A 20,064-nucleotide genomic window follows, 5' to 3' on the forward strand; every position below is an offset into this window, starting at 1 on the left:
ATAAACAAGCACTTCAGCATTATTTTAAAGTTACTAAGCAATTTCATGCCATAAATTACGTTCCGCCACTCAAAAAAGGTCGAATGGCAGGACTTTCGTAGCAGTTCTTTATTAATTAACAAACCTTCGTGAAGCGGAAGCGCATGAGACGACACGTACATCCGGGTCAGAGACAGGTCGAGGATGCGCGGAGTAATACAAAGAGCTGTCTGCTAGAAAATGATGCGGTGAGGAGGGTCACCAGGCAACTGACGAGATCGCATCTTTGTCCATCTTCAACCAAAAAGGCAAGACTCTGAAGGACAAGTCGAGCGCACAGTCGACTTTGCGACGATGTCGTCGAGTGCTTCGTTCGCCGACTGAACCGTCGTCCGAAGATGGTCGTCTGCACGCCGCCAACAAAGGTGCAGTTGTCTGCACTGCGAAGCGATCTCCAATCACGGATGCACATCATGCTCGACAAACCGTGCGTTGCGGTTGTTTAAAGCGAAACGCTCAGCCGGGGAGATTAGTTTATGCCAAGTGAGTGCGGATTATGCCTCTGAAGCGCCCAGATGGCGAAGAAGGTGTGGTGATCGTCGGTGTGTCATAGTTTACACGTCATGTTGACAGTACGGCAACCTCTTTTCGTGCGAGGCCACCAGCGATGACTCTTGCTAGTGCGTTGGCGACGGCGTACGGACTGTGAAAGTGCGCAATGCCAAAACGAAAATTGAAATGGCTTCTCCTTGCTGCGATCGCCTTGGTGACCGGTGTGGGCGGCTACGTGTTCTGGACTGGTAACCGCGATCTGGTACGTATGCGCGGCTAAAGAAAACCAAGGCATTGTGCCTGAACGTGTGCTATGTGGGTTACCAGATGCAAAATAACGTGCATTCCACGATGCTTCGGCTGTTGCCGCCTCTGTGCCGCGAAAAATTTGGCATTAATGCATTTTTTAATCGCTTTAAAATGTCCACACAGTTGCGCAGGTCGGTTTCGTTGTTGTCAACATGATGCGCTTATTACAGTGCAACGATCCTGATGGCTTCAACAGAAGGTTTCAGAAGAGAGCGAATGTGAACTGGGACCAGCTGCTTTATTGGTAAATTCCTTGTTGGGACCAGCTGGTTCAAAATATTTTAACCAGCTTGCTTATATTCCCATTTGGGACCAGCTGGGACGTATGTTGGTTCCAGCTGATATTTTAACCATAAACCACCTGGTCCCACCTCACATTTTGCCTTGGGCAGTGCTATATAAGTACAGAGAAAGTATGTCGAGATAGACGTCGCACGCATTTTGTTTGGGGTACAAGCTCGTGGAATGCAAAATAGAACGTACAGCAAAAGTTCAATAAAGTTTCTATTGATTGGCAGTAGGACGCGTTAGAACAATATATTTATTGTACATAAGGCTTCAATATATGACTGGATGTGTTGACTATACGTGTAGAATGACCTTATATCTTGGGGGGCAATCTGTTTCACGTGTTCAGAGGTGAAGCACCCAACCAAGGGAAAAAAAGTAATAGGAGAGCCATGTGTTCTAAGCTGACAGTTTCGAAGCAGCTAGATGCACCCATAACGTTGACAAACACCTTCTGTTTAACTGAGAATTGGAAGACTAATTACAATTACACATTATGGGTTTACAGTTCAATCCTTTGACAAAAAGAGTGCCAGCAATGTGAATGCACTCAGCAACGAAAAAACTGCCATTCATGGCAGAGGCGTCAGACTTCCTTATTACTTCCGACAAGCATAAAACATTTCATTTTCCCCGGTGCTTTCGTTGTGGAGATTCGCAGAGACTACATTTTATGGTTCTAGTGTGTCATTTATCCAGCAGTGCGGAGGTGTTTAACTGTTTTGCCTTGGTTAAAGCACTGCGACAGCTGAGGACTAAGCTGCAGCTAGCTTACAGTCAAGCAAGTGTGAGTTTTGACGTGTAAGCACCTTGCTTGCGAGGCGCCTGCCATTGTAAAGCGCTACAGAATAATGAGACCACCAGGGATCGTTGAAAGAAGTGTTGTGGAACTCTGGGACGACGATAATGGAACCCCTATTCAGTGAACGAATCCCCACCCCGGTAGACAATTGCATTCAAAAGCAGCCACTACTAATACCCGCGTCACATGTACACGAAAAATGACATTAAGTGTTTAAGGCCTTGAGATACCGAATGACATTATTTGAGAGGGCCATGCTACACGTGAAAACGCGAAGGCATTAACTGTGTTACGCATGGTGGTGATCATACAAAGAGAGAAATTCACTCGTATTTTAGAAGTCTTTAACGTAGAGAAAATTGTCCTGCAAGGGTTATAAATGTTTTTTGTGAAGGAAAAAAGAAAACGTTATGAGTAATGGTGTTTTTTTAAAAAAGTTGTGAGCCATTTCTAAAAGTGGCTTCAGCAGCTACCGTCGCCTGCCAGTGGTAGTTAAATCCGAAAAATTCAAAATGAATAACACGATGTTTTACATTTTGCCGCTGTTTAGTGAACTTAGTCTTCTTTGAAACTTTGCCACCAAGAGTGCACACAAAATCGTCTTACTTCGAAGTTCAGCGACGTTTCTGTGACAACACTCTGGTGCTGAGAGTTTCGTTGGTTTCATTTGGTGCTCATCGCGTTCCAAAGTAGGCAGATTTAAGGCGTTCGTGAAGGCGAATGAGTTGTGTGGAACTCCTTAAACCAAAATGACATTAGAGCGAATGGCGTTAGATTTTTGCGTATAGCAGTGAATTAATGGCATTAACACTTAAGGCCTTAAGCACTTAATGTAATTTTTCGTGTACGTGTGGCACGGGTATTGCACTGCATGCGTACGTAATCGACTGAAATGAGTTTCACAGCGGCGCCACCGTTGTTCCATTCCCGCTTTTCAATCACAGCGACAGATTGCTGCTCGTAAACTCCTCAACGGCAGAAACTCTGCCAAACACCGGCAGGCGTGCTTTGACCGGCGTTCAATGAAATTTATTTCTCAGCATGCAAGGAAGTTTAGTGTGGCAGTGTTTATGTTTCTTTGAAGATAATCATCTCTGGACAAATAAGGTTGTCGAGCTGAATAACGTAACGTCCACTATAAGCATTATCCAGCGCGACCACATGCATGAGAAAAAATTCTGGTTGAATTCTTCTTTTTTTTTTTTTTTTTTTTTTTTTGAGGACAGTTTAATGGTGAGATGAACTAAGAAAAATTGGAGCAAAGAATAGGCTTGGGCAGCTAAGGGCAGCAGCAGTTGGTCAACGAGAGAGGCCTTCATCCTGTAGTGAACTGGACTAGGATGACGATGATGATAACGTGGAATGTGATGATAGGTAATGGGAGTGCTTACAATACATCAGTCCCTCGTGGAGTAAAATATTGAAGCCCTGCTTGTAATTCAGTTGCGCACTAATGTGAATAGCAGGTCATGCCATACGTCACAAGATTTTTGCTTGGAGCCAAGCATGCACTATATTCAATGACAATAAAGAGGTACAAAATATAGCGACGTTGAGTGTCAAGCCCCATTGACACTTGTGACGAAGTGACGCGATTTCTGTCGCGGCAGCAAAAATTGGTCCAGACAAAACGACAAAAACAATCGCCGCGCGACAAAGCGACGGAATTTTCAACGCTTTCGCTCGCTTTCCTCGCAAAGTGTGAATGGGCCCTAATATGGATGTGTCACAGTGGCGCCATCTATGTTTGTTTCCCCCCACAGTCCGAGGACAGCAACGAGGCGCTCCGCCTAAAGCCGTCTGCGGCGGCAACCCTGCCGAACACCAGTCGGCAGCTATCATGGCGTTACTTCGACGAGAAGGGTTACGTGGTGGCGGCGCGCGTCAAGGAGGGGGCCGACCCGTACGAGCGGCACAAGTTCAACCAGGAGGCCAGTGACGCGCTGCCCAGCAACCGTGCCATTCCAGACACACGGCACCCGCAGTGCATCCCGGAGGGAGACCCTCGGCCCGGAGAGCGGCTTCCGGCTACAAGCGTCATCATCACTTTCCACAACGAAGCGCGCTCCGCACTGCTCCGCACTATTGTCAGGCAAGTCGGTGCAGAGTTGGTTCTGAAGCACATTCCCTCAACTGTGGTCGGAAGCCGGCGTTTTAGATGCATTAGCATTTTACAGGCCAATCATCATTATTATCATCATTATTATCATCCACAACAACAGCCTATTTATGTCGACTGCAGGATGAAAAACCTCCTCCACTGCCTTCCAGCTGCTGGTGTCCTGCGCTGTACGAATCCAAGCTTTGCACCAAATTTCCTTATCTTATCTCTCCATCAAGTTATCAGTCTTTCCCTCTCATACTCCCAGTCTCTCAGTAACCCATTTGGTTACCCTGTTGGTTACTCCCCTGCATTGCCTGTCCATTCCAACTCCACTTCTCTCAAACTCCACTTCTTCCTTCCATTCGAATTCACTTTTTAAACGAGTGCCTAAAACAGGGCACCCGTTTCTTATCCCTTAGCGTTGCTGGGGTCATTATTCTTTAACCTGTCCATGTGAAAAACCTTTATCCTGCTGTGTAAGTTCGCTGCTACCGTTGATGATGATGATAATACGTATGCATCCTGCCCGTCTGCAAGGCCTCCGCAACAGCTGCGCAGCTTGCGTCTTGCTTGTGGATGCCATTGCAGTTAGAAGAGTGTGGCAAAATGTTTTGTTTGTTTGCATAGGTTGAGGCTGGTGCAGACTGCATTAAAATTTTCTACAACCATACAGGCATATGTGTGCTTATATGTATTCCACTTGTGTTTGCCCAAAAGTTTCATTTAAATCAATTTTAAACTGCCTTCTTCTGCCAAAGAACTCCCTTGGAGGCCGTTTCCTGGGGGTGGTCATCAACCACATTCATAATAACATTCTCAGTGCATCTATTACACAGAAGAAACCAGAAGGGCATCCAGACAGTTTGTGTTATATAGAGAGGTTTAGTGGAGCGATATATAGTTAAATAGTTTATAGCTTAAGTGAGTCCAGTGCTAAACAGGTGTTCAGTGGAGCGATATCGTGCTAAAATACATAAAAGTGAGCTCAGTGCTAAACAAGTTCATTTAAAGCAGGGCCCAGATTGTTGCAGCTGGAAATAAGCCTGCGAGCAGGTGTGAACTCAATTCCAGTAGCTTTGAAGAAACACTAAAGTCTAAATAGTTTCTTCTTGGAACTGAAAAATCGCACTACTAATGGCTATTCCAGTCCTTGTTTGGCAACAAATGATGCTTTGTTACCAGACAAGCCCACAGTTCTTTCCCCCGTTTCCCTCTCATCTCTTCTCTTTCTTTTTTTGACACAAAAGAGCACATTGTGAACGCAGAATAGAAGGTACCGCACAGTAGGCCAACAGTGTGTATTACACTGTATTACACTGATACTACACTGTATTACACTGATTACACTGATATTACACTGAATTGTATTAAACTGATGTCAGACTTTTGCCTCTACTGGCTGGTTTATGCACACACGCTGGCAATAAGAACGGGTGATAGGCCTTGCATTTTGCTCACAAACCTTTTAATTGCACTCGCATTCCAAGGCACAACCAGAACATGGTTTTGTAATGGTCCTGTTATTTTGTGAGCAATTTTCAGCTGTGTCTGTTAGGTTGACCCATGGTAAGCAGGCGACCTTATTGTTAGCCATAATCAGACGTGATGAACCGTACGCAAAAAAAAAAAAGAAAAAGTTTTGCAAGAATCAGTTTCGTAACAGTGCAAATTTAGAATTCCAGCCATGTTAACACTTTGCTCGATGCACAACTCTTGCAGTGTCCTCAATCGGAGCCCTCCAGAGCTGATTGAAGAGATCATCCTTGTGGACGACTTCAGCGATGACCGTAAGCAGTTGTGCATGCATCGAACAGCTTGACTTACCGAAAAAAATCAAAATACCGTACTTTCGCGCATGTACCCCACCCCTGAATATAACCCGCACCCCTACTTTCTGTCGAAGAATAAAAAAATATATCCCCGCGTATTGCCCACCTATTTTATACATAAAAAAATGCACCAAAGCTACTACTCAAGCAACATTAAACATTTGTTTGTGCAAAAGAACTTACCCAGCTGACTACGTAACTAAATGACTTGTCGCATACATTTTTTCAGGTTGGTATATTGTTGAGCTGTGTTTGCAAAATAAGCACTGTCAAGGGGTTAACAGTGGCTTAGTCGCTGTTGCTGCTGTAGGGGCATCATGGCCCAACACGCATTGCGGTGAAGCTGCACCAAAGGAAATACCTCGCATATAACCCGCACCTCTACTTCACCCCTGAAATTTTCGCATTTTTGGTGCGGGTTATAAGTGCGAAAATGCGGTAGGCTGTGTTTAACTCGTTGTTTATTTTTCTGCCCTCGCAGCATCTGATGGCACGGAGGTGGCATCTATACAGAAAGTGCGACTGATACGGAACAGCAAAAGGGAAGGTGGGTAAAAGAAAAAAGGAAGCACTACATTGCAGGCTAATGGTATTCGTGTTTGTGTGACTGCATTTGAAACATCCAACTCTCAAAGAAGGTTACCGTCAGTTTGGTGGTAACAATGTGAAAAGTTGGCTTTGCGTCAAACCACACGCACCCTTCCAGGTGTCTTACGTAGTCTTGCAGGTACTTTTCAGTATGGTGCCGATATTCTGGGGCAAGGCCGAATGTGATAAGTCTACTAAAGAGTGGACGGAATGAAAGAACTAGTGACATTTCTAGAACGAACAAATTTCTGGACTGTCCACAAGGTGTCTCCAACATATCTATTACTGAGAACCACTGGTGAGCTTGGGTTAATTCGGTCATATTTTACACTGTGCATCCCTATGACTGGGCACAAGAAATAATGAGAGCGAGATGAAAAAATCTCCAGCCGTACTGCATAACTGTAACAGAGGACACTAAGTATAAATAAAATATTTAGAACTACTGTCAAGAAAAACTTGCAGAATGATATGTAAACTAAAATAATCCCTACAACTGAATTAATGAATTAAATGCATGGTCCCACGAATGCAAGCTAGTGAAAATTGAGTGTGTAATGCTTAGGGACAGAAAATGAGCATCTTTGATCAAAGAACACATTCAGGTAGACGATATAGTTCAAAAATAATAGGTGGACTTTGGCTGGGCATGTAGAGTGGCAATGTGACAACCAGTGGACCAGCTCTTCTCTACAACACTAACACGAGTGGCAATGTGACAACCAGTGGACCAGCTCTTCTCCACAACACTAGCTCACGCCGTCGAAGAGAACGGACCGGGCAGTGTGAGCATTGGTAACTCACAGGTCCTACCATCTGTATAGCTAACTTTTTTTCTCCTAGAACCCCAGACTTTCGGGGTTTCTTTTGTTTCAATAAAGTTTACCAACAGCAGGAAACCAATTTAACAGAGTGGCAACTGAGAGACAAGACTAGAAGTAGAGCAATTCGTTAACTCAATGGAGGAACGAAATAAAGAAATTCAAGTGCAAAGGATGGATTCGGGCAGCACAGGACAGCAGTGGTTGGAGGTCTGTGGGAGAAGTCTGTCTCTGCAGTGATGATGATGATGGTGATGATGAATGTGAGTGATTGAGGACTACAGGCAAGGGCAACCGCAACGATGAACCGCAGGCCTGGTGCGAAGTCGTGTGCGTGGTGCCGGCGAGGCCCGGGCGTCGGTGCTGACTTTCTTGGACAGCCATTGCGAATGCAACCAGGGCTGGCTTCCACCTCTGCTCCGACGGGTCAAGGAGGACCCACGGCGCATCGTGTGCCCAGTCATCGACGTCATCAACCTCAACTCCTTCAAGTACTTTGGGGCCTCCTCCGACCTGCGCGGCGGTTAGTGTTACTCGTTGTTCGCTATATATCACGTCATTGTACACTCCCGGTATATTACTCGCCCAGTTGTGCGCACACTCAAGTTCATTTTGTACCGAACTCAAATATCTCAAATTGTCGCACACGTGAAACGATCTGAACACCCACATCTTTTAATATGCATTGTACTACTCTCTGGTGACCTACCATCAAATGAAATATGTCTGGTATTATCCATAGCAGTCACCCTCTTTGAAGCTCAGAGCCCATGAAGAATGAGGCGGCTGAGATATTGATGAGGTGGGTTCACCCAAACAGGTTGATCACTTGAGATATATATCAGAGTTTCAATTGTTCGTTTTTTTTTTTGCAATTTCACTGAGCTTTTTCAACTCTTAAAATTTGAGCAGGGTTTCCTGTGTGACTCTGCTCTCAAACACTGTTCCATGGTGCTCTCTGTTTGAACCATTAAAAGACACCGTGATTCTTGTGAGAACCCAGCGGTGGGAGTGAAGTTAGTAGTATGTACCCTCATCATTGCACTGTTTGTTGGTCGTGCCATGCGCAGGCTTTGATTGGAACCTTGTGTTCAAGTGGGAGTTCCTCTCGAGCAAGGAGCGTGAAGAGAGAGCCATACACCCAACGCTACCCATCAGGTAATAAAAAAAAAGAGCTTGCAATTTATAAGCTTGTCACAGCTATTTATGTCCTGCTGGCAGTTTGTGCATACCACAAACATCTAAGCGACCAAGAGAGCTTTTAACTGCTGCAGAAACAGCATTTTGATAACAGTAGTGTACAGAGGCCAAATAAAAAAATGCCACGACAAGCGTTTAGTCTGGCTATCGTAACGTGCATTACCAATTAGCACAAACTAACGTCGTTGCATTTGCTTGATGGTATCACAACTGGGTTACCCTTTTATACTTCTGGCTAATACTGCACGTCTCCTCCAGGCCACAAAACAAGAAGCATTTGTAAGCACCAAACTGTAAACTGACCTGCCAAAAATTTTAACACCTTTTCTCATTTTTGCCAGCATAATGACAATTGAACTATATTTTCTCTCTTTCGCCTTTTTAAGACACACGTTTTTTTTAATGTAGTCATTGTGTTCTAACTGGTTCTTGCTTTTGTGTCATGTCACAAGCTTTTCATTTTCCACTGAAATTTTCTTTTTCTTGGGTGTTTCTTGGGGGCAGTTATCTGCCCTGTTTCGAAAGGAGTGCTTTTCATCACTGCTCCAAAATTAAGCATTCTGTAAGCATAATCTATGAGTGAGACAGCATTAGATGTAAGCCTATTCTTTTTAATTTAGGCCACAAAGTAATAGTAATAAAAAAGGCTAGTGAAATTTGATTCAATTTGTAAATGAGATGCTAGACATTGCACCCTGAATAACCTAGCGTCATTGCAACACGCATTCCCAGGACCCCCATGATAGCGGGAGGACTGTTTGTCGTGGACAAGGCCAACTTTGAGCACCTGGGAACCTACGACACAGCCATGGACATCTGGGGTGGCGAGAACCTCGGTGAGCTGCGCTCTACCTTTACAGGTTATTCTCCTAGAAGAAGTTCTCCGCTAGTTTTGTGCCACAGGTGGAAAACTCGCGACTTGTGCAGTTAGAATTGTTTGATCGTTAGTGGAGCAGCTAATGGAGTGGCTACACAAGTCAAGTATAATATGTCAGTCCAGATCTTGTATGAATACTACTTTGTAGTCGATGCAATAGTTTTACTAACCCCACATTTGTGGGTATTCCTTAAAACTTGGAGTCCCTTTTTTTTTTTTCATTTAGTGTTGGTGTAAACAAGAGAATTGGTTTTTTGATGCACCGCTTAGAATTAATTTTACAGCTAATTGAACTTTGGTGGCACCAGTGGCAAGGAGCCATTTCGTAATGCCCATTTCAAACACCAAAGTTTAATGAGCTGTAGAATTAGTGTCAAGCGATGTATCAAAAAACCGCTTTGTTTATTGCATTCACCAGTGTTCACAGTATTGGAAAATGTAAAGACTACAGTTTTGTGACCCACACTGTTTTGTCTAGTGTTCCTCCCAAAATGGAAAATGATCTCTATTTACCTTGGGAACTAATAGGCTGACTCAAAAAATCATGCCATATTTGAAATAAGTGGGGGAAAAGCAGCAAAACTGACAAGTTTCACAGAGTTTACTTCACAATTAAAGGAAGCTGTTTTAAGAGAAGTGTCCCCCCGTAAGATTTTTTCTATTTGAAGTGTCAATGTTGAGGTTACGGTTGCCAACGTTCAAAGTGCCACTCATGTTCTCCCCTGCCCTTTTCTTTCTGCAGAGTTCTCCTTCCGCGTGTGGCAGTGTGGGGGCAGCCTCGAAATCCTTCCCTGCAGCCGCGTGGGACACGTGTTCCGAAAGCAACACCCCTACTCCTTCCCTGGTGGCAGCGGAAACGTCTTTGCCCGGTATCACGCAATCTCTGTTCACTACCGATACAACAACCTATCTTCTCAGTGATGTAGCATATGCAGGCTACAACCTTTCCCAGTTTTCACGTTATACAAAAAACGAGTGCCGGATCAACTCTTGAGAGCAAAATACATATCGCAAACTGTTGGGACGATGAACCAGGCCGGTCCAGCTAGGCCCATCACACCCCTAAGAAAATGTAGCAGCAAATGTTACGCAAGATATCCGAGCCATTTAGAAATTTTGCAGTGTAGAATAAACCATAAGAGGAATTAATACACTGGTAGACAAAATGCATAAAACAAAATTTTATGTATTCGGATTAAGTGTAGCACATTTTTACTGTAAATACAAAATAATTAGCAATTCCTTTGGTGTTAACATTCTTCAGCCTTCACCTTTGTCTGCTGAGAAATGTGACGTTGCCTAACGAAACAGGAAGAACGGAAGTAAACGCAACAATGCAATCATTCTTGGTATGTACAATAGGCGGCGAATGAAACGCGAACACAAAAATATGAGTCGGAACATGCAAAATTGAAAAATACTGTCCGTTGAGGTTTAATAACGGCGCGATAGTGGTGTATTCGGAAAGCCACATTTCCGGACTTTGTTTCTGTAACTAAGCCACGCATCATTTTGACTTGTATGGAAAGAAATCACGCTATTTGCGTGTTTTGATTCATATTTTCATGTTCGCGTTTCATTTGTCGCGTATTGTACATGTGTTTTCCCAGGTGATGTGTGGCACTTCGTTGTGCGAAGTTAGGTTGGCCCTGAAGGATGTGCGTATTACCTGCAGAACTTTTAGGATTGTATCCGCAGCAGCCTAGCCATCCAGTGAAGCTGTCAGTTCTTGGTGGAAACATAGCATACTAACATAGCATACTACACAAATCTTCAGAGTTTGAATGTGACAGCGATGTTGCGAGCTGTTTCAAAACGCCATTGACTTCACATTGGTGGCGCTTTGTACAAATGAGCTTGCAGTTAGCTACAAACAATAGATTGCATCCTGCTTTGTGACTGCAGCCTAAACTTACGAGTAAGGCATGCCTTCACTGTAATGAAAGCCATATAAAGTGGCTCACTAATCTGATGTGCTCGGGTAACAAGTTAAACCCTGACATTACCCACTTCTTTTCTCCCAAAAGTAAATTTAATGTTGGCGAAGTGTAAGCTAACATATCTTGTTGTTTGATTCTTATTTTGGATTGCTTCGTAACCATAGTTTTGTTTCCTTTCCCTCTAGGAACACCCGTCGTGCTGCCGAAGTCTGGATGGACGACTTCAAAAAGTACTACTATGCCATGGTGCCTGTAGCACGCAATGTTCCTATGGGCAGGTTTGTTGCTCGGCTCCCCTTTTTCGTGGAACTTTTGTTTCTGTGCAATCTACATACACCTGTTGATGTTTTTTTCTGTTATTATTCTTCTTACCCTCCCGAACAGCATTGAAGAGCGGCTTCAGCTCCGCAAGCGTCTGGGCTGCCAGTCCTTCCAGTGGTACCTAGACAACGTATTCCCCGAACTGAAGCAAGTATCACCTTTCCGACGGAGAAAACTTTTCTCGCATCTGCCCGCACCGAGCTAACAATAAATTAGCTGGACTGAGACATCTTCCTTTCTGCGACCTGGTTGTCCTTTGCAGCCTATAGTGTTTACCAAGTGGTCACAGGGCATTTTACCAGCGCTTATAACCACTTTACCATGACAATATTCTTGGTTGTTTTTGCTGCCCTGATGCCGGCCTAACAAGTTGTTTCCGCTACTGCAGTTCAAAACGAGAAGTCAGCCTACGTGTTTTTGTGTGTGTACATAATGTGCGTTGTGGTGCAGGAATGTGCAAGAGTAACGGAAAATTTCCGTCAATTACATCGTAATTTTCCGTGATTCTTCACCAATTCACCCAAGCTTCCATGCTGGGAATGTTCTGTTGACGCATCATGCTGGCACCAGCTATTTTGGGATCATAGTAGAACTGTGTTGCTGCGTACCATGTTTTGTTGTACTGGTAACCGTAACCCGTTTTGTCTTGTTAATGGCAAGCGTTAAGGGCTCCGTGTCACGAAAAAGCAGCATTGTCGGCGGTGTTGATCAACCGTAATTGAAAAATTGTTGCGAGCAAAAAATCCCATAGTGCCACACTGTGGCACTCACTGAAAGCCCTGGGATCGTAAAGTGCTGACCCAACACATGACATGCAAGCAGGCGCAGAAAGTTTGCACCACTCGCAGGCGCTGCTAAGAATGAGTGAACGATAATACGATGCAAATGGGGCTCGATAACACTATCGCGTTCCTCACTTAAAGCAAGCTCCAAATTTTTGTAGTTCGGAATGTGTCCGGCCACCGAGTTGTTCCCTCTCAGCACCCACCTGAAAGGACGGGTTGACAGGTTCTACTGCATGATAGAACAGAGTGTGAAGCCAGGAATTTTTTCCCCCCCCCACTTGAAGCCATGCACGTTCTGCGGCGAGAAAGTGTCCCCGCCGCATTTTTTAGACGTGAGAAGCGTGCTGTCCACCCCAGGGTGCCCGTGGCCGGTGGCGAGCGCCTGGCATCCCTGCGGCAGGGTGCCCTGTGCCTGGACACCCTGGGTGGAGCGGAAGGTTCACCCGTGGGGCTGTTTGTGTGCCACGGTGCGGGTGGCAACCAGCACTGGAGCCTGGCGTCACGCCTCATCGCGCACGGCGGCCTCTGCGTCACGCTCGACGAGCAGCTGGGGTCGCTGCTGCTTCGGCCCTGTGGCGGACACCCCTCACAGGTGAGGTGGAGGGGATTGTTAAAACGTGCGGCCTGAAAACCGGATATAGAAATGATTACGCACATTGTATAGGAACGTGATCATATCATCTAAGTCCATATGTGGGAAAACATTCATCTTCCCAATGCTTTAGGGGTTTAAAGGGGCCATGAAGACAAAATACAGGTGTGGCTTGTTAAAAAGACCGCTTTGTCTCGATGACAATACGTAACAGTTTTTGTCGCAGCCTTCAAATAAGCAACGAAGATATTGAAAACAGATCAAGCAGTGGCGACTCAGAGTCTTGTTCATGTGATCAGTGGCTGCCAACCAAAGCCGTCACCAAGAAATGTGACCGGGCGATTGTGGTGGGGCCTCAAGCTCTGCTTGATCGTATCATATCACTTGAATGATATGTTAAGAATACATTAACCAGTTAAGGATTGTATGACTTGAATGAAGCACTTAATGATAGCTATATTTTTAGTGCTGGCCTCTACTGCATCACTCCCGCCCATATTGCATTACTGTAGCAAGAGATTTGAAAGTTTTTCTATACTTCTTGCTTTTTTTTTCTTGTTAAACATCTTTCGTGGCTGGAGTAGAGCTGAGTGAGCTACTGAAGGCTGGTTCTTTCAAATTGAACGAAGTTGTAGTTTGTCTTCATGGCGTCTCTAAAGGTAATACAGAGAAAGTTGTAAAAGTGTCTGAAAGAAAGCTGGAGTGCGGTGGAGGAAAAGCAGTGGAAATATAGTTTAAGATGGCTAATGCCTGTAATGGGCAAACTTTTATTCAAGGCTACCACTAAGAGCATTTAAAGTTCCAGTAGTATAACATAGATACATTAGCTTCTTTGGTGTGGACACACACTGTCACCTCAATATAAAGGGTGTGCAATGAGCACTCAATCAATCAATCAATGTAACGAAAGGGTAGACACTCGTACTATCACATTTATAGCACTAAATCTTGGAGGGTGAATTGTTGAGCCACATGCAATAGTATCTAAGTAGCTGATATCTAAGAACCATTTCTGTAACACTGCTGGCTTGCTCGCTGGTAGTACATTTCGTTCTCCAACACCTTCCACTGTGGCACATTACAGCTTCGCTCTTCCACACGTCATATGTGTCAGGAAGTTCCAAGAGCTCAGCAGGCAATGTCGGCCAAGTGCTGACAAGCTGTGGCAACCAGTGGTTGATTAGTCTCAGCAGTGAATAATTTTACCTTGCATCAGCGCAGTAGATGAAGCTTGATTGGCAAAAGCTGCACCCTTCTCATGCTACTAGGGTGCTGAAAACTTGTCCTTCGTGACAATGCATGCACAGAGGTGGCTGTGGCAAGACCACAAGCTTCAGCAGCCCGGCGGAAAGCTCTGCTTGGACGGCAGCGGGGGACAGCTGAGCGCCAAGCCGTGCCGCCGAACAGCCAACTCGCAGCGGTGGACCCTGTCCACCTAGGGACGGCCGATGGACGGCCGTTGCCCGGCCAACCCGTCTTTGGCCAATCTTGCCAAACGTCATCTTGGAGGGGGAGGCCAGTTTTGGCCAGAAATGCGGCCTCCCTCAAAGGTTGGGAGCAGAGGAAATTTTTAAGTGCGGTAGCGTTTGTAGACCGTTTGTAGACCGACGGCAAATATCCAGAAGAGGTGAGTTGGCGGTTACGTCAGCGAAGCAACGGCTTCGAAAGTGTACGTGGTTGCACGACGAATGATTGCATTGCGTTGTTTGCAAACGCGAAGTAGACGTGTAGGTCCCCACTGTTTGCAACAGTGTCCAATTGTAAGTATCTGTGGTTCCGTAGCCTCATACCATCCATCTACAATGTCCCTCCGTTCTCCCTCACATCCTGTGCCTGGTACAGTCAAGCCCACATACATCGAACTGAAAGGGCAGCAGAAAATAGTTCGGTCTAATCCGTAATTTGACGTACGAAATGTCCGTACACGCGGTCATTCACGATATTCCAAGTTTCGACCTGAACAAACTGGGTACCACACCAGAACTACTTTGGCGGGTTTTGAGAAGCCCAGGCAGCTTTGGTTTTTATCTCGTTACAAGACATTTGTGAGGGGAAGGGGGGAGGGGGGGCAGAGGTTGTTCTTTTTGAAAGGCTGGCTTGCTTTGTGAGCAGACCAGTGTGAATGAGAGTTTACCCATGACCAATGCAACTGGACGAAATGAGCTTCTGGAATGGGAACTAGGGTGGAACAGCCTCCTGCTGCCCGTGGAATGGTCAGGGCCAGTGAACATGCATCTGACCGCATAACTGAGTCAGCCAATTGGAGTACCACTAAAGCCCGATTTCGCCTGCGAATTCGCTTCGGCAAAACCACCTTTTCGGCAAAACCACCCTTGCGTGTGGCAAAACCACCTTTTTTTGTTGCTGCGGCAAAGTGCCAAACATTTGAAGCAGTTGAGCAAACGCCGCTCGTGCGGCGTGCGCGGCGTAGAGGGGCCGGACCTGCGGCCAATAGGAGCACAGCTCGGCACCACTTGCACGCTTGGAAACCAGATGGCGTTGCTTGTATGAGCACGACAAAAGCGCGGGCACACCAAAACCTTTGTATTCTCTGCTGTGTGTGCGTATATTGATAAAGAATTGGCGATTCTTATATAAAACCGCAAATAAACTTATATTTACCGCAAACCAGGCAGAAACAACTTGCCAAGAAAGTAAAATAAAACCACCCTTGTTAAAATCACAACAACCTTTGCTGGTGGCAAACTTAATTCAGTCTGCAAACAAGGCGCATCTGAAATGCGAAAATCGCAGCGTTCGCAGGCCCCATGTAGACGACAATTCCAGGCATTGCGAACTTCGCAAGTGCGAATGTTCGTTCCAGCGGATTCGCAGGCGAAATTTGCTCCATGTAGAACGGGCTTAACACGTCAGGAAGCACAGGGTTGTGAGCATGGCCAGGTCACAAATAGTCTGAAGGCTACCCAAGACAAACTCTTTCACCACAAAGCTCAGTCTCGAAATGATGCCTCTTGATTTGCAGAACAAATGTCCCTTTTTGTTTCCGTGTAACAATGATGATGCCTAACTGCCTTGCTTTCTGTGATCTTTCTCGAGCAAATATTGGGTAGGCATTCAGAACTATTCACGATCAAAGTGACATTTATCTCCTACGAAACAAATGATCACTCCACTGCGAGGAGGGTGCAATTTTGGTGCACAGAGTGTGCAAAAAAAAGGGGGGGTGGGTTTGCCGCACAGTTGTTGCCTATCTTGTCCCGCGCAAAGTGCACAATGGAACTTTTTGCTTTTTTATGAGGCAGGATATAGAGAACGGTCAAAATGTGATGTCACATGGAATCAGCAAATGTACGTGCACTAGGGGAATTGTAACGCTTGCGCATTCGAAGCACATAGGCAGACTTAAGTACCCAAAAGACTTCAATTGGCAAGGCTGCAACATTGCACTGAGCCACGATGAGCCGAAACTTGTGAACAAAAGGGCACCAAGTTTTTGCTGGTGAACCCAAAAGCCGAAGAACTTCAAAAAAGGAATTGTTCCACATGTTCCGTCACCGGGCAGGGTTAAGAGTGCAGGGACCCAAGTGTCGCCCTACCAAGCTGCCGCTGGCTCATTCATCAATGGCACGTATGTGAGCTTGCAAGTCATGCACAGGCAGTTCAGAGCACATTTAAATCATGCTCACGTGCGAAATACGTATTATGTCACCACCTTTGAGAACACGGGAGCGCAAACAAATTTCTTGATGCAAGAGCACGGCTCAACGAATTGATCTTTCGTCTACAAGTTTCTGTTACTACGTTTGTAAACATTATTATTAATCGTTGTCTTTTAAATACCAGCATGATTGGTGCAGGTTAGTTTTCTAGCGGCAAGTATTAAAATCAAAGTTGCTTTTTATTTAATTAATGACGTATTTGTAGTGACAATGTTTAGAAGAGTATTCACACCTCCACAAGAATGAATATCCATAACACACGACTATGTGATATCGTGAACACTTGTTAGGTAGGCTGTCTAACTCAACATCAAAGAAAGCAGCTGCATGTGGATAATGAGTAGTGTTCCCAGAAAAACTTTGTGCTTGCATGCATTATGCCCCAACCTTAGTGTTTCCCCCATGCAAGCACTCCAAGTGTTTTTATTTAGGTTTTGCAATTATTGGTAAACATCACTGTTCAGTTATGTGACCATGCTTGTTGACCTTTTAGAATGAACGTGCCACAAATATTTTTAGTTGTTCACGGCAGATCAGAATGGGAACGAAAGAAATGCTGCGCAAAACGTTTTTACGAACTGCCTGCCGTAGTTTTTCCCTTGTGCAAGATGTGTTCATCCTGAAAATTTTGTGTGAAATAGGCTTTGAGAAATGTTGAAAGACCAGGGGAAGCCAGACCTTAGATACGACTCGAGTAATGTGAACGTAAGGTTTTGTTTAAAGGTACCAAGTTAACGATGGTAATTACTTCAACTTTAATACAAGGCATAATAAATAAAGCACGAAACGTGGGTGTCCTGCTGATGTGAAAATTGCCAATTGCAGTACAAAAGTTTTGAAATCCACAAACGACCGAAAGAGACGACCAGGGTTTTGTAATTGGCTGCTAGTCAAGTGAGCTCGGCTTAACAGAAGTCATCAGGGACGACTTTTTGGATGTTAGCAAACAAAGCAGCGTATGTACCTGTTGTGTGTTAACACAGTCAAAGCAGGAGTCCCGACTTGGATGTTAGCAAACAATGCAGCGTATGTACCTGTTATGTGTTAACAACACGGTCAAAGCAGGCTTAGGGAAATAGATTTTCATTCCTTTGTGCAATGAATTATGCGTTACAACGCTTAGCAAAGCCCAAATAGAAAAAAAAAACAAAAAAATGGAGGCTTACCTGTCTGGGTACGTTTACTTTTCTTTTTTTCTTGCCATCCACCTGAAAGTTTGTAGTGACTAGAGGCCGCACCTACTTTAAAAACAAGCAGCCCCGAAGACGACAAAACAAAGTACTTACCTGTTCCCTCGGTCTTACTTATATCGTGTTACTTTTGTACACGCTCGGACGCAAGAGGCAGCTACTGGCCTTGAGCACAGTGTTTCACTGTACCGTGTATATAATAGCTTTGTTACGCTACAAGTGTACCAGTTTGTTCTGGGTGTTCAACGTACTGTTGTGCCGCTAAACGACCGCGGAAGAACGTGACATGTTGCTGCAGGTGAAGGTGCACGCCAATTTACGTCAGCACAGAGCACTTTACTATTTTCATTATTATTATTATTATTATTATTACACCGAGGAGATATCGCAGTTCTGAGGCTGTTTGACACTTGTCTCGAGCATTATTGACGGAGATTTTTAGAGGAGCCGTGCAGAGAAATTACAAGTTTTGTTACAAAAACACCTTTGTCCTGATAACGAGGATACCAGTTTTATCACAAACTTCGAACAAAAAACGGATGTATTGAGGAAAATACAGTCGATCCCGGATATATTAAACTCCAAGGGGGATCGCAAAATAGCTCTATATAGCGATCATTCAAGATATAAAATATTGTCTTTTGTATGTGATTTCTAAAAGGATGTCTGGACTTTTCGATATGTACATGCAATAATTTTATACATATGGGTTCGATATATCCGGAATCGGCTGTAGATAAAACAATGGCAACTGTAGCCCCTTTCCGGCGGTTTTTCCGTAATGTCACGGAATCTTGTTTGCGTGATTTGCCGCCACCCAAGCGTGGCCTCTAGTTTCGTTCGATCATATCACTTGAATGATAACATGTGGTTGACACGCTGATAGTGCTAGCCCGTATTTTGTTGCAGTAGTGCAAAATTCAAAATTTCTTCGATATTTCTTGCATTTTTCTGGCTAAAAAAACCAACCTTTATGGCTGGACTACTGTTGAGTGCGCTACCGAATTCTAGGCTTTTTTTCAGGCTGAACAATGTTGTATCTTGTCCGCATGGTCCTTTTTAAAGGAGCCATGAAGAGAAAATACAACTTCGTTTAATTTGAGAGAACTAAGATTCAGTATCTCACTCAGCTCCATTACAGCCACAAAAGATGCTTTTTTAACGAAAAAAAAAAAAAAGCAAGAAGTATTTATGCCCCACAGTGACGTGTTATGAGCAAGAATGACGTCATACGGGCCAACAATAAAACGTAATTTTCAGTGCGTTAACTGCACGTTAGCATTCAAGTGATGCGGTCAAATGGAACTAGAGGCTCCATTAGAGACGTCCAGTCATGTGTCGTCGCGACAGGTCAGTTAGGCGGCCGCCAATCGCACAAACAAGGTTCCGTGACGACGTAGAAAAGTTGCGGGAAATTGGCTAGGGGTTCGCGACTGCTTCACGCGTTTTCTTTCATATCTCCGTTATTTGTTCGAAGATTGAGATGATACTGGTATCATTGTTACCGGGACTAAGCAGTCTTTCTAATGAACCCAACTTGTATTTTGTCTTCGTGGCTCCTTTAAAGACGCAGGAGCAGCAAATCCGAGTCATCACATATCACCCCCTACATTGTAGTCATATGCACCCTTGTTATCTGCTTGTATTTTGTTTCTCGTGGTCTCAGGAATAAGAGCGTAGTAGCCTTTCTAGGTGGAGTGTTATGTCGGTAGCGTATAAGCGGCGAGTTGTTTTGTCAGTGTTCCACGCAAGCGCGTATGCCCCGTCGCCATCTTGCCAAGATTGGTCCGGCCGAAATGTGCGCGAGCCAAAATGGAAGTCTTGTCATTAATAAAAGCCTACGTTTTTCTTCCAACTCTGTCGTCGACTGTCTCGATTGAAGTTCTTGCAGAAAGTTCGGCGAGGTGTTTTGACGACCTAAATTCACCTCGAAGGATTACTGCTGTCGCAGTTTGGTAGCAATGAACACAAATGTGATTTTTTTTCTGGAAGGTGTTCTTGCAGAAAGTTCGGCTAGATGTTTTTACGACCTAAATTCACCTCGAAGGATTACTGCTGTCTCAGTTTGGTAGCAATGAACACAAATGTGATTTTTTTTCTGGAAGGTTGAAGGAAAACATCGAAAGACCAACAACTAAGCCACTGGTAAAGTTAAAAAATGTATGGCCCTTTTTTTTTTTTTTGCAAGTGAGAACAGTTTCTGTAAC

General features: G+C 44.6%; 1 protein-coding gene across 1 annotated transcript; it reads left to right on the forward strand.

The window, feature by feature from the left end:
- Positions 1-159: 159 nt before the first annotated feature.
- On the forward strand, positions 160-19,712 carry Pgant2 (polypeptide N-acetylgalactosaminyltransferase 2). The gene is made up of 12 exons (XM_077674339.1): positions 160-793; positions 3,694-4,022; positions 5,754-5,821; positions 6,345-6,410; positions 7,586-7,795; positions 8,343-8,430; positions 9,205-9,308; positions 10,092-10,218; positions 11,475-11,567; positions 11,674-11,757; positions 12,753-12,987; positions 14,295-19,712. Exons 1-12 carry the CDS (start codon positions 698-700, stop codon positions 14,424-14,426), a joined length of 1,632 nt encoding a protein of 543 aa, XP_077530465.1. The 5' UTR covers positions 160-697; the 3' UTR covers positions 14,427-19,712.
- The last annotated feature ends 352 nt before the right edge of the window (positions 19,713-20,064 follow it).

Source organism: Haemaphysalis longicornis, unplaced genomic scaffold, assembly GCF_048455015.1.
Source record: "Haemaphysalis longicornis isolate Haplotype H1 unplaced genomic scaffold, Haemaphysalis longicornis Haplotype H1 scaffold_6, whole genome shotgun sequence".
NCBI lineage: Eukaryota > Metazoa > Arthropoda > Arachnida > Ixodida > Ixodidae > Haemaphysalis > Haemaphysalis longicornis.

Excerpts from the sequence above, each read along its gene's own strand:
- Pgant2 (XM_077674339.1), top strand. The coding sequence starts at position 698 with ATGCCAAAACGAAAATTGAAATGGCTTCTCCTTGCTGCGATCGCCTTG. Across the intron at positions 5,822-6,344 it reads GGACGACTTCAGCGATGACC|CATCTGATGGCACGGAGGTG; the intron begins GTAAGCAGTTGT and ends CTGCCCTCGCAG. Across the intron at positions 8,431-9,204 it reads CACCCAACGCTACCCATCAG|GACCCCCATGATAGCGGGAG; the intron begins GTAATAAAAAAA and ends ACGCATTCCCAG.